General features: G+C 44.3%; 1 protein-coding gene across 3 annotated transcripts in view; it reads right to left on the bottom strand.

Moving 5' to 3' along the window:
- Positions 1-8,477, bottom strand: part of BVES (blood vessel epicardial substance) — a 34,310-nt gene extending 25,833 nt beyond the window's left edge. For all 3 annotated transcript variants that reach the window (XM_050894494.1, XM_050894495.1, XM_050894496.1), the window contains exons 1-2: positions 8,408-8,477; positions 1,607-1,840 (exon numbers count right to left, since the gene is read on the bottom strand). In XM_050894494.1, coding sequence (XP_050750451.1) covers positions 1,607-1,829 — 223 coding nt within the window. In that variant the 5' untranslated portion in view covers positions 1,830-1,840; positions 8,408-8,477. The remainder of the gene's footprint in view (positions 1-1,606; positions 1,841-8,407) is intronic.
- Between the last annotated feature and the right edge of the window lie 3,930 nt (positions 8,478-12,407).

Raw genomic sequence — 12,407 nt, 5'->3', positions numbered from 1 at the left:
CATGCTGTATGATTAGGGCTATTTTTAGCCTACAAAGACAATACTTATCAAATGATAGATTATGCATCAGTGAGTCTCTCCCAGATAACTGTGAACCTGCCATCTGATAGAGATGGCTGTATAGGTCACAGACACATTTTCCCTTAAGTTTCATGCAAAGACAACAAGGAGAAGGAGCCAAATTAGTGTCCCTTTCCCCTTTCTCCCTGAAGATGATGCTGAATTAATGAACTCAGTACTATCTGTTCTGTCTGAGTTGCTGATTGGCCAGGCAGCACTTAGGTACGGATCAGAAAAATCACAATGTGATGACTCTTGATCAGCTGGTTAATTAGACTACAAGGGATGGGAGGATATGAGGCCTAGAAGCATTGAAGAGGAGCGATATTGTGGAGCAGCACAGAGGTGGGGCAGGGTCATCAAAGCAAAAGGGACAGATGCGTAGGAACCAGGCTTCATTACTTCTGCTGCCCACAGAATAAATTTGCTTCCAGCTGCTGCCTCAGCCTGAAAAACTCTGATTCCCTATCTCTTCAAAATACAAGACCTACAGACCAAAGTGGCAGGCTCAGCGAGTGCAGAGCTCCCACTGCTTTTAAAACAAGAACTACACAGACAAAAAGTCTTCCAATGCTCAGACCCGTGGTCCTCAGTGCAGTCTGTTTTGATAAGTTTTCCTATAATAGCTATAAAAAAGAAAAGGCAAGATCATTGTAAGTTCAACCCTAGAAGTTATATCATATAATAGTATGGGTCAGTTTTACGAATAAGCATTCTCATTTAAAAGTACTTAAGCATGCTCTGTGTTGTGATACACCCGAATTTATCTTTCCTACACTGCAATGACTCCTTTGCTCCTCCTCTGATCACACAGCTCTTGTCCCACACAAAGGACTGGGGCTCTGAAAGAGCTGTGGGACTGCAAGAGTATTACAAATGAAATCACGCTTGCTTAGTCTCAAGCATGCCAAATTTAGTTTTTCCTCTGAAGTCAAACTGTGGTATCACAAGATGCCTACAGTGGTGGAGGAAATATGACTGAATTCAGGAGAACACAGACTGCACTCCATATCAAAAGCCTGCATTTCTAAATGGCAATGAAAATAACGCTGGTGATCCACAAATGCCACGTGTTTGAACCCACATTTAAAGAACACGTGGGGCGACATCAAGCTTCTCAAGGAAAACCTTACCTATTGCAGACATACCAGTCAATGTACTTACTTGAAATCTAAAATTAAGGTCTTAAGGATCTATAGACTTAACTATGATTTGGAATTTAACAAACTTGAAGCAGCCTGTCATGTCTGAAGTAAATGGGGTCCACTTGTTTTCTAGTTGACATCTACACAGGTTTGAAGATGTAAGTTGTATTTCTGGGAAGTTTTAAGAGCCTAGAGACATACAACCTTGCTAGAAAAGGTCTGTCAGGGTCAGAACAGACCCCCACTTACAACAAAAACACCTTCAGCAGAGTACAACGACCATGAATATGTGCTGTAATTTCAACATAAGCTGAAGGGACCAGGAGAAAGCTCCATAATGGTCATGAACTGCTATTTCTGTCACATGAAGGTTGCAAATCTCTCCAGAATAATTCTCCTACCTATGGTGAGCAGGCCTCGCAGAAAAATCATATGAAGATTCAGAGTAGTTGGAATAACCAGTCCAACTGCAAAGCAAATGTTTGCCACGTGGAAAACAAGGTGATGAATCTCTTTCCAGTTTTCACATGCAGTCTCATTGAAAGGCACAAGTGTGGCATTTTTCAAGTCTGGAATAAAACCTAGTGGAGTAACAGTGAGTGGGCTCATCGCTGTAGTATTCATCTTGGAGACCCCTGCAATAAGAGAGAGAGGGGAAAAAATAAAAATCACTGTGCATTAAACTGAAATATATTAGACATACTGTGGTGGGTTGACCTTGGCTGGATGCCAGGTGCCACCAAAGCCGCTCTATCACTCCCCTCCTCAGCTGGACAGGGGAGAGAAAATATAACGAAAGACTCGTGGGTCGAGATAAGGACAGCGAGAGATCACTCAGCAATTACCATCACAGGCAAAACAGACTCGACTTGGGGTAATTAGTTTAATTTATTACCAATCACATCAGAGAAGGATAATGAGAAATAAAACCAAATCTTAAAAACACTTTCCCCCCACCCTTCCCTTCTTCCCGGGCTCAACTTTAATCCTGATTTTCTCTACCTACCCCCTGCCAGCAGCACAGGGGGATGGGAATGGGGGTTGCAGTCAGTTCATCGCACGTTGCCTCTGCCGCTCCTTCCTCCTCAGGGGGACGACTCCTCACACTCTTCCCCTGCTCCAGCGTGGGGTCCCTCCCGCGGGCTGCAGTCCTTCAGGAACAGACTGCTCCAGCGTGCGTCCCTTCCACAGGGTCACAAGTCCTGCCAGCAAACCTGCTCCAGCATGGGCTCCTCTCTCTCCATGGGTCCTGCCAGGAGCCTGCTCCAGCACGGGCTTCCCATGGGGTCACAGCATCCTTCGGGGGCATCCACCTGCTCTGGCGTGGGGTCCTCCACGGGCTGCAGGTGGATATCTGCTCCACCGTGGACCTCCATGGGCTGCAGGGGGACAGCCTGCCTCACCATGGTCTTCACCACGGGCTGCAGGGGAATCTCTGCTCTGGTGCCTGGAGCACCTCCTCCCCCTCCTTCTTCACCGACATTGGTGTCTGCGGAGTTGTTTCTCTCACATATTCTCACTCCTCTCTCCTGCTGCAATTGCTGTTGCGCAGGTTTTTCCCCCCTTCGTAAATACGTTATCACAGAGGTTCTACCACCATTGCTGATGGGCTCGGCCTTGGCCAGCGGCGCGTCCGTCTTGGAGCCAATGCCAGCTGGCTCCATCAGACATAGGGGAAGCTTCTAGCAGCTTCTCACAGAAGCCACCCCTGTAGCCCCACCACCACCAAAACCTTGCCATGCAAACTGAATACACATACACATGGATTTTGGGTTATCTTCTCTCTTCCAAGGATATATTTTCCATTAACATTCATGGGGGGGAAAAAAAAAAAAAATCTACAAATGCTTTAAAAGGGTAAGCTAGATCTATAGTTCAGTAATGCTTTAGTATCTCTTTCACCTAAGTGCTAGACTTGAAGAATGGTACATTTCAAAATTTGGATTGTATGCACATAAACAACACTGTCTGAACACTAGCTACGATTACTGCCATTACTCAGTACAACATCCTATGTATTCTTCCTAGTCCTACACAAGTAAAAATCCCATTTCAGTCTACCATTTATTGAATGGGTCCACGATCTTAGGCAAAGTAAATATTTAAGAGAACTTAACAACCTAGATGAGAATTGAAAGAAAAAAGAAAAAAAGGTTTACGTAGTGTAAGTCTCCTTTGTGGCATACAAAACTGTTCTTCTAAATAAGGAATGGAAAGTCTTAAAGGAGGAACACGTGCTGTTTGGTTGATTAAAAAAGCAGCCAACAAACCATACAAAATCAAACCCAAAGACAGTCTCAACTTCTGGCTTTCTTGCGGGATTTGCAGGATCATTTGGAGGTCTCCTAAGCCATATATCATCTCGCACACATTAGCCGGAGAAGGCAAAAAACCCCCAAACCGCTTTTGAGAACAGTAAAGAAAAAGTACCGTTTTTCCTCCTGCTTGATCAGATGCTACCAACTCAGAAAGGGAAACTACCAACCAGTCTTTCAGGGAAATCACTGGGTCTACCTAGTATAAGCAACCTTGCAAGACCTTTGATTGTCTGTGGAACTCCTGGAGAAAACGAGACAGTTAAAAAAAGCTAATTTCTAATCTAAAAATAGATAGGGTTTTTTTGTTGTGGTTGTAATAATAAATCTAGCATATTTTCCTTTCACACCAATTAAAAGGAAAAAAAAAGATATCTGTGTGCAAATATCTTCCCAATACAAAGTAAAAAATTCCTATTAAAAACAAACTACAAAGAGAAACTGGAAGATTTCAAGACACTACCTTTAAAATCTTAAAAGCTGGTCTCTCTAGGGAACTGCAGTCAGTGTTACAAGCACTCCAGAAGGTCTTCGCAACCCAGAGCAGCTCCCAGCTGGAGGAACACGACTGTTCCTAGACAAGCTGTCAGAAACACAGGGGTACCCTGCTTCCAGCAAGGCACGTATGGTCCCCCACTGCCACAGCAATAGAGATTATATGGAGCTCAGCTTGAGTCTCATTAATGAAATACATGCACGTATCACTGAGCAAACAGGCTCCATAACATGCAACACAGTGGGATTTGCATTCAAGTAAATTCTGTAGAGACAGTGCACGTCCTTGCCGTGTGTGCTTACTAATTGTCATGTAATTCATCTGTTCAGCAGACAATTTTGAGTCACTGTTAATACGCTCAATTCTTCCTGCAGACTGGAATACACTCAGAATCTCTCTGTTACTTGAGTGCTTCTTGGGCTGTGAAGTAATTTTGAGTTGCTTCATCCATTCTTTTTATTATTTTCCCCCAATGAACTTGTGTACAAGGCATAAGCAAGCCGGACAATTTCTGAAATTAATCAGTCTCTTAAACTCCTTTTTAAAGTAGTGGAAAGAAAGAAATCGGAAAGAAAACCTCAGCACTCTGACAGTTCCTCTCCGATGCCGAGAGCCTGTCGCAGCTAAGGCATGCTACAGAACATGCAGAGGCATCTTGCAGGATCAAACTCAAAGAAAAAAAAAATAAAATCCAAGTTTTACCAAAATAGATCATTCACATTTCTTCTCTTAAGAGCTCACTTTCCTCTTTTCATTCCTACATTAGTTATTCACAAAGGTTAACTAAAATGTTGGTTTTGGCATAAACAAGTTCTACACTAAATTGTTACCAATAACGGTGCCCAAACAAATTCACGGTCCAGGTATCATCCAAACACGCTCCTATTTTCCTTCAGCTCTTTCACATGAATTTAGCGACAAGAGCCACGAGAGCAGCTCCACTGTCCTGACAAAGCCGCTCGCACACGGAGCCAAAGCGTGAGCCCGTACGAGGCTGCAGGACTGGCATTTTAATGTGCTCATAAACAGAAGGTAATCGCTAACTCTGGGTAACTGTGTTTGTGCTCATCTTACACACACCTCATCATTGTGCTCCTGTTATTTTCAAACAATATAAAGTCCCTACACTGGAACAGCAGGATCTCTAGATCTTTTGCAAGAAGTTATCAGCTGAGTTTCTGTCTACACTCAGTCTTTCACTGCCTAGTCATCTGTCAATAAAAGCACCACTTAACATGCCAACAGAACGTGTAAAGACAAGCAAACTCACATACGGACACAGAACCAGCCATAAGTCCATCAACTCATCTCAAGATCAAAATGGGCTGCAAGAAGTAACTTCAGCTGCATCTGGTTACAAACCGACAAAGCTTTCCAGATGCTTGATTTTTTAATAGCAAAATTTTGTACTGCATCGCTGGGAGAACAGAGGCTACCTTACTCTTTAAGACGTGGCTGTAAAGCATCATGCATTTGAAGACTGGAAACCCAACGAGCCAAATCAACTATACAGCACGTGACAATCTCATTCTGCTCACAGCCCAGCCAAAACGTCGCTCCCCTTGTTAGCCACAGATACTGATGCCACAAACCACCAGCCATAAACTGTCATGATGGGAAGATGTTTCTCCAACAAGTGTTGACCAAGTCATTTAAAGCCATAAAATGTCCAGAGTTGTAACAACAGGATGTTCAATGCTTTTGAAAGTCTGGGCCACCTACTTGGTTGCCTAAATTACAACCCAGGAACCTAAATCTAGCCACCTCCATTTTTTATAAGCTTTGTCTTTAATACCTCGAAGTCCTTATATGAATACATTTGAACTTAACTTACTACTCATAAACAAACATTGCAGCACCCCTAACGTACTGGAAAACATCAGAAAGCTGCAGAACTTCTCTGTCATTACGGTATTTTAAGGCTGGCAGGAATAGATTGATGCCATCTGCAAAATGACACAAGGACAGATTGTGACACTGGCTCTGAAGGAGATCTGCCGTGGATTTCAACTAGGGAGCCTGTTGAGAATCAACAAAAAAGGCAGGCAGGCGGAGTTACAAGCTGTAACCCAAAATGTTTGTCCACAGGTAACACCAGAAAGACAAATATTCAAAATAACATCTCTGTAATTTTTAGATCTATTCTTTAGTCCTAACATCTACTGTTGTCAAATAATATTGAAGAATTAGAAAAAAACCTGCTGTTCAACAGATGAACAAGCAATTGTCATTTCCTACCCTCTGCTACCTCAGAGGACCAAAAATTAATTTTGTAAGTACAGAATCAGGCCTTTAAAACCTTAATTTATGGTTATGTCTACTAGGGTTTAATATAGCACAAGACTTTGAAGTCTTATGCTTAAGTCTTCAATACATGAAGACATGTATTAATATCAGAAGTTAAAAATACAACCAACATAGTCAAATAATTCTGGAAAAAATGGGGAAATAGTGTCAACTGAAACGAAAGCTTTATGGAGCATAAGACAAATAATTAAAAGAATAGTTTTTAATATCCAATCATTTTCCCATCATATGGATTTAGATTTACCAAACTAAGAGTTTGAAAACTCAGATGATTGATTGAAAACTCAAGCCAATTTTTTGTCCAAAATGGAAAAAAAAAAAAAAGAAAAAAACCCAAAAATCCACCAGTCAGTGACACTTTATTATTAAATCTATCAGAAATTAGTATAGTTAACCACAAAACCTATTATTTTTTTTTATGCATGAACTTGATAGAGAGTTAAGGTAATACATTGTGGGTTTAGGTCTGAAAATACAAACTCTCAGAATGTAAATGAAGTGAGCTTACTCTAGGATTTTTCTATGCTCAGGACATCTTTATACAAGAGGCCAAACTTGTGAAAGCCATTCCCAAAAGTATTTAGTCCCTAAATCTTCAGACACGAAGATGCCTTTAAAACAAATGGGGGTTTTATGGCTACCTACACAACATTCACAGAAGACAGACGTAGCAGAGAAGTTTAAAGCAGTTGGTTTTAGTAGGAGGAGAGGTCAGCCAAGCTGACATTGGACAATGCAGAGCGTCCCACTCACGTCATCATCCACTTTATTAAGATTATGCATATCCCACAGCTTTACTGTTCAACATTATTCAAGTGAGCTTCTTAAAGCTTTGCTTGAGTATGTTTGTATAACTTTGCAGTCATTGCAACTTTACAGTCCATCATTTATGCAGATGGATTTTGTGAGTCTAAAGAAAAAAAAATTGAAAAAAAATAAACTCAAGCTCATCAATTTTTTTTTTTTAAATCATACCTGCAGAACTTTAACTACTTTTCTATGGTCTTGTAGCACAAAAGCTGCACAGAGAATTTAGACAATCAATAACTTCTTTGCTTTTGTGAGCTGAAGACAAACTATTAGTGCTAGCATAATTAAGTTAATTACAATTTAAGTTACCAATTTCCTTTTTATAATGAAGTAGGAGTGAATGGGAAAGTGGTATAAGAAAAGATGTATTTCAATATGCTCTTTGGGGCAAGTTAATTTCCATTAAATGTGTCATTAACTACAGCAATTCGTTAGCCTCACTCTACACTTTATTCTAGAGAAAATTTAACAACGTTTTCATTCTGCATAGTTAACAAAAATATCCATACCATGAGAAATACTCTTACATATGCTCAACATAACAGCAGCGTAGCTGTACTAGGGCAATGGAAGTTTGTTCGCCGCCTTTGGGCTCACTCTCCCTTTCGGTCGCGTTGCACACAGATGCGCAGCAAGCCCAGCCGAGGGACGCAACCACAGCTGTCACCCCGCAGCCCTGCTTTTCACCCACGCCTCCGAAGCTTCGTTTTAGCCCACAACGTGCAAACACCAAACCCACCGTTTACACAAAATTAATTAGTAACAGTAATAAATTAACAAATATTAAGCAACCCGTCCCTTCCCCCCCGCAAAGGGCCATTTCCAAGGCTGCGCCTCTCCGCAGGAAGGACACCAGCGGAGCCCCCGTTCCCAGGGCGCCCGTCGGGGCCGTGACCGGGGCGGGCAGGACCGCGCCCGGCGGCTGCGCCCGCAGCGAGACACTGCGAGCCCTCGAGTGCCCGAACGGGAACGCAGAGACCAGGGCAGGGGGCGCGTTCCCCCCGGTCGCCGCCGGCAGGGCACGTCCAGCACGGAGCCCGGCGCCCACCTCTCCTGCCGTCGCCCCCGGCCCCGGGAGCAGCGGGACCCGACGACGCTGGCGCCTGCCGCCCGCAGCCAGCCGGGGGCACCCGCCGCCGCCGCCGCCCAGGTAAACCGTCCCTCCGGCCGCTCGCTCGCTCCCTCCGTCCCCCCCTGCCCGCCGGCCTCCCCGCCGCAGGGCCGCCCCCCATCCCCCGGTGCCGCCGGCGGACGGCGGCAGGAGCGCCCCTTACCTGCCCCGCGGCCCTGCCCGCGCCCTCGGAAAAGTTTCCCGGCCGCCCGGACGGGACGGGCTCAGGCTGCCGCACCTCAGCGCTGCCGGCACCGCGTCCCGCCGCGGCCACCCAGCCGCCGCTGTGACTAAAATAGGCAGAAGCCGGCGGGAGGCTGCGGGCGGCGCCAGCTCCGGGGCCGGCACCGAGCGGCCGCAGCGCGCAGGCGCCTCCCGCCGGGCCCGGGGGGCTGCGGGGCGGCGGGGGGCAGCGGGGCGAGGCGCGGCCGCCAGGGGGCGGGGCGGTGCCAGGTGCGGGGGGGGAGGAGGGGGACGTGAGGGGCCGGAGGTTTGGGGGCCTGCCCTGTTCTCCGTGCCCCGTTTGACTACAAGCATCCACCTGCGAATATTCCCTCCCAGTTTGAAGACTGTGAGTCCTGAGCGGTGCCCAGCTTAGGCATCTAAAACACGCGGGGTGAATCACCCCGCAGAGACGCCTCCCTTCGCTGCAGAGCGAACCCAGAGCTCAGGCAACGTGCCTCGCTTTTGGGTGGTTAAAATTAGAAGAGCTGAATTCTCCCCTAAACGAGTGGCAAGCAGTATTTCCCCTATATGGTGAGTCGAGGAGCCACAATAGCCTTTACAACACTGCTCTTCTCAACTTGGCACCTGCTGGGGTTGCTTTGTCACCAGCATAATGTTTAAGAAATGTCATCGAGTTTGCTCGTGTGGCAGTTTGACAGCTCCCAGAAGTGATGTGCTTCCAAAGTGGGCCAGTTGTGTCCCTGCGTGTCGGCAGATTGCTCTGCCGATGTCCTGTCTAGCCCTCTCCTGCACCGCCAGTCTTGCAGGACAGGCAAAGTAGCCACCACGCCTGCCTTCATCTCCAGGATGTTGATGTGTAGTATCCAGCAATGAAAGGCATTCCAGATACAGTCTGTGGGCATCCCAGCCCATCCCAAAACCTGACTGTCAGTGATAAACGAGGACTGCAAAGGCAGAAAATCTCTTTCAATACATTCTGATGAGCTAGCTACAAAGTAGGAGTTTTTTTCAGCAGCCAAGAGCATATGGTCAGCATTATACTTAAATACTTTTGGAAAGAATACAGAATCCTGAATAATTTTTGAAGTAACTGTTTATACACGTACACATCAACATGTGTCCCAGGGAGCTCCGGCTTTGTTATGGTTCTTCTTGGCTTTACATCTTGGAGAAGAGATCTGGATCTTTCCAGTGATGTGTGCCATGAGAACAGGGTTTTTATGAATCCTGCTGCCTGGTATAAGACCTGATTTTCCAAAATATATTATGAATTTATTATGAAGGACTTGATTTGGGACTGTGTTTCCTCTGACTGGCCAGTCATTCTTACGGGTGTATTCGCTCTTTCCCGAGATATGCAGAATAAGTGAGCTGGAAAAAGGGTAGGAAGAGGAAGCCAGGATAGCATGGTCACAGGAATGGTCATGAAAGATAGCATCTAGCATGTGTTTGAGATGATAGATTGATAATATTCAGCTATGCTTGCTGGAGCAAAGCCAAGTAGCTTCCAAAAGCAGCACAAAGCAGCCTGTCAGAGAGCTCCTATCCAAATCTGGACTGACGTGTAAGCATTTTCTAGCACGTTACTGAACATTATGCATTGGAGAAGCACAGTTTGTTGTACTAGTTGTGTCTTTTATAAAGTCTTTGTACTTCTCTTATTACCCTCCAGGTCTTCTCTGTTTTTGTGGGGGAGCCTTGGTGATAAACAGTATCTGCTTAGCCCAATGCAGAAAATCCTAGTTAGGAAAGCTCGGCAATGAACTAATAATATTTGCAGCCATGTGAAGGTGTAGAACTTTGTCCTGATTGCAGCTAGTCTCTTGGTATCTTTATATTTCAGTCTATTAGTGATTAAATGTCATTTCCCTGCACAGCAGAGCAGTAAGAACCAAGGCTATGTGGGTAATGTAGATGATGGTATCTAGTACAGCTGTCAGCAGAAAGAGAGAAATGAGGGAGGATCTGAGAGCTGCCCCTATCTCCTGGCCCTCCAGGAGGACCATAAGCAAATGAAGAGTGTAGACATGGCTCTGATGGGCTCTAGTCTTGTGCTGTGGGGTGCACCCGCATGTAGAAGAAAAACCTTCCTTTCTCTAATAGAATGACTAGCATCAATTTTATATAGATAATAGCACATAGTCCTATGCAGATATTAATGGCCATAATTTTACATAACCTTTAGTTATATAGATAATATTAGATAACATAGATAACATTATAGCTATATAGACAACTTAAACATTCTCTAAGTAGAATGTATTAAGTAGAGTTTATTCTCTTAAACCAAGGTCTCATGTACTGTAGGAGAATGGCTGGTTTAATTAAATCAGTTTAATGTTCTACTGTTAAACCACTGTAGAGACTTAAAGAGTTGGTTTAACCTCCTGTCTGTGTCAATACAGTACAAGCTCATTGAAGTCTGCTAATATAAATTAATCTGACAGAGGCAAGAAATAAAAACTGTTTGCGTCTACCTTGATGAGGAGTTGGCTTCAAATAGCCAGATCAATTTTTAGAGATTTGTGTTGAATTGATGCATTTTGTTAGCAGAGACAGGTTTAATAGTGTTAGAGCTGTTCATTGATGCAGGCTTTCTCTCTGTCGTGTTCCTCTCTTCTTCTATTAAAGTCTTGATAGCTTGAGTACTTTCTCCAATTATTTAGTTATTTTCCACAGTAAATGGTCCACAGGAGAAAATGTCACAAGGATGTTGCAAATTGCTCAGTCTTGTTCCTTATCTCCAGCGACCTGCTTTGTGATCTTCGACAGCATACCCTAACCTCTTGGTGCCTGGCTGTTCTTCTGTATTACAGGGGGAATAAGGCCTGCTGACGACTTGGGGAGATGTTGCTCAGCAGAGGTGAGGCAGGAGTTCAGAAGCATAGCTGAGACCAGAGCCTCCCTCTCCTGCTTCTCAATTCAGCCTAGCCGGGCATCGAGAGACTTTATTAAGCAGACGATAAAGTAACTTTTTGTAAAATTGCAAGCGCTCTGCCTCTTCCAAATGAGAGCCCGATTCCGCAGCCTTGTTTAGGCAAAGTTTTCACTAAAGAGAACAAATGCTTTGTATTCAGGATCCCAGATGTGCCAGGCTGACAGGGCTATTTTCAGACAATGGCGAGATCTATGAAATGTTTCCATTTATAGTTTCAGGAAGCGTACTCAGCATCTACAGGCTAAAAGATGCCTACTCTAAACTAATCTTTTAAACTTCCTCTATAGACAATGCAAGGGGGCTCTTTTAGAAAGTAATTAATCCTCTGTGTGTTTGACAGCTGTCTGGAGTGGGGTGAAATACGCTGGCATAGTTCAGAAGTGCCACATCTCAGTGAGACAAATCCCATCCCACATGCTGAAATGATGTGCCGTATAACTGAAAAATTACGCATATTTTCCACAGAAAAATTATTTATTTGGGTTTTGCCTGAAAGCATCCTCAAGAATTATGTTTTATTAGAAGGAAGTTTGTATGGAAGAGATTGTGAATGATAAATACTCTCTCAGCTCTTTAATATTCTGGAGGTTTATTTAAGAGGCATGTGTGCATTCTGGTGCATTTTTACCTCAGACCCTCCGATGGCCACTTTCTGATGTATAGCCAGGCAATTTTTCCCATGCCACATCTGCAGGGAGGGTGTCTCCTGTGCATACAAGAAGGGCTATCTTTTTGTTTGAACCCGAGATAGAAAACACCATATCCTGGGGCTTCCAAGTGTCTGACTGATAGCATAGCAAGTGATTGTTGCAAACTTAGAGCCAGGACCCAACTTTCTTCTAAAATGATCTGTCAAAGTATCCAAGTTTTAACAGATGCACTGGTTGTCGTAGATGTTTATCCAAAGGGTACACGATCCTGAGGTATACGGCAGAGTAAAATTGTTTGCTATTAAAGTTATCTAAACTGTGCACAGTAAACAATTTATTCAATCACACTTAGCAATTATCCCTGTTCCCAAATTATGCGTGAGCGGTCT

This window comes from Gymnogyps californianus, chromosome 3 (assembly GCF_018139145.2).
Source record: "Gymnogyps californianus isolate 813 chromosome 3, ASM1813914v2, whole genome shotgun sequence".
NCBI classification, from domain to species: domain Eukaryota; kingdom Metazoa; phylum Chordata; class Aves; order Accipitriformes; family Cathartidae; genus Gymnogyps; species Gymnogyps californianus.
The sequence above is the reverse complement of the archived record's forward strand: the minus strand, read 5'-3'. Positions and strand labels throughout refer to the sequence as shown.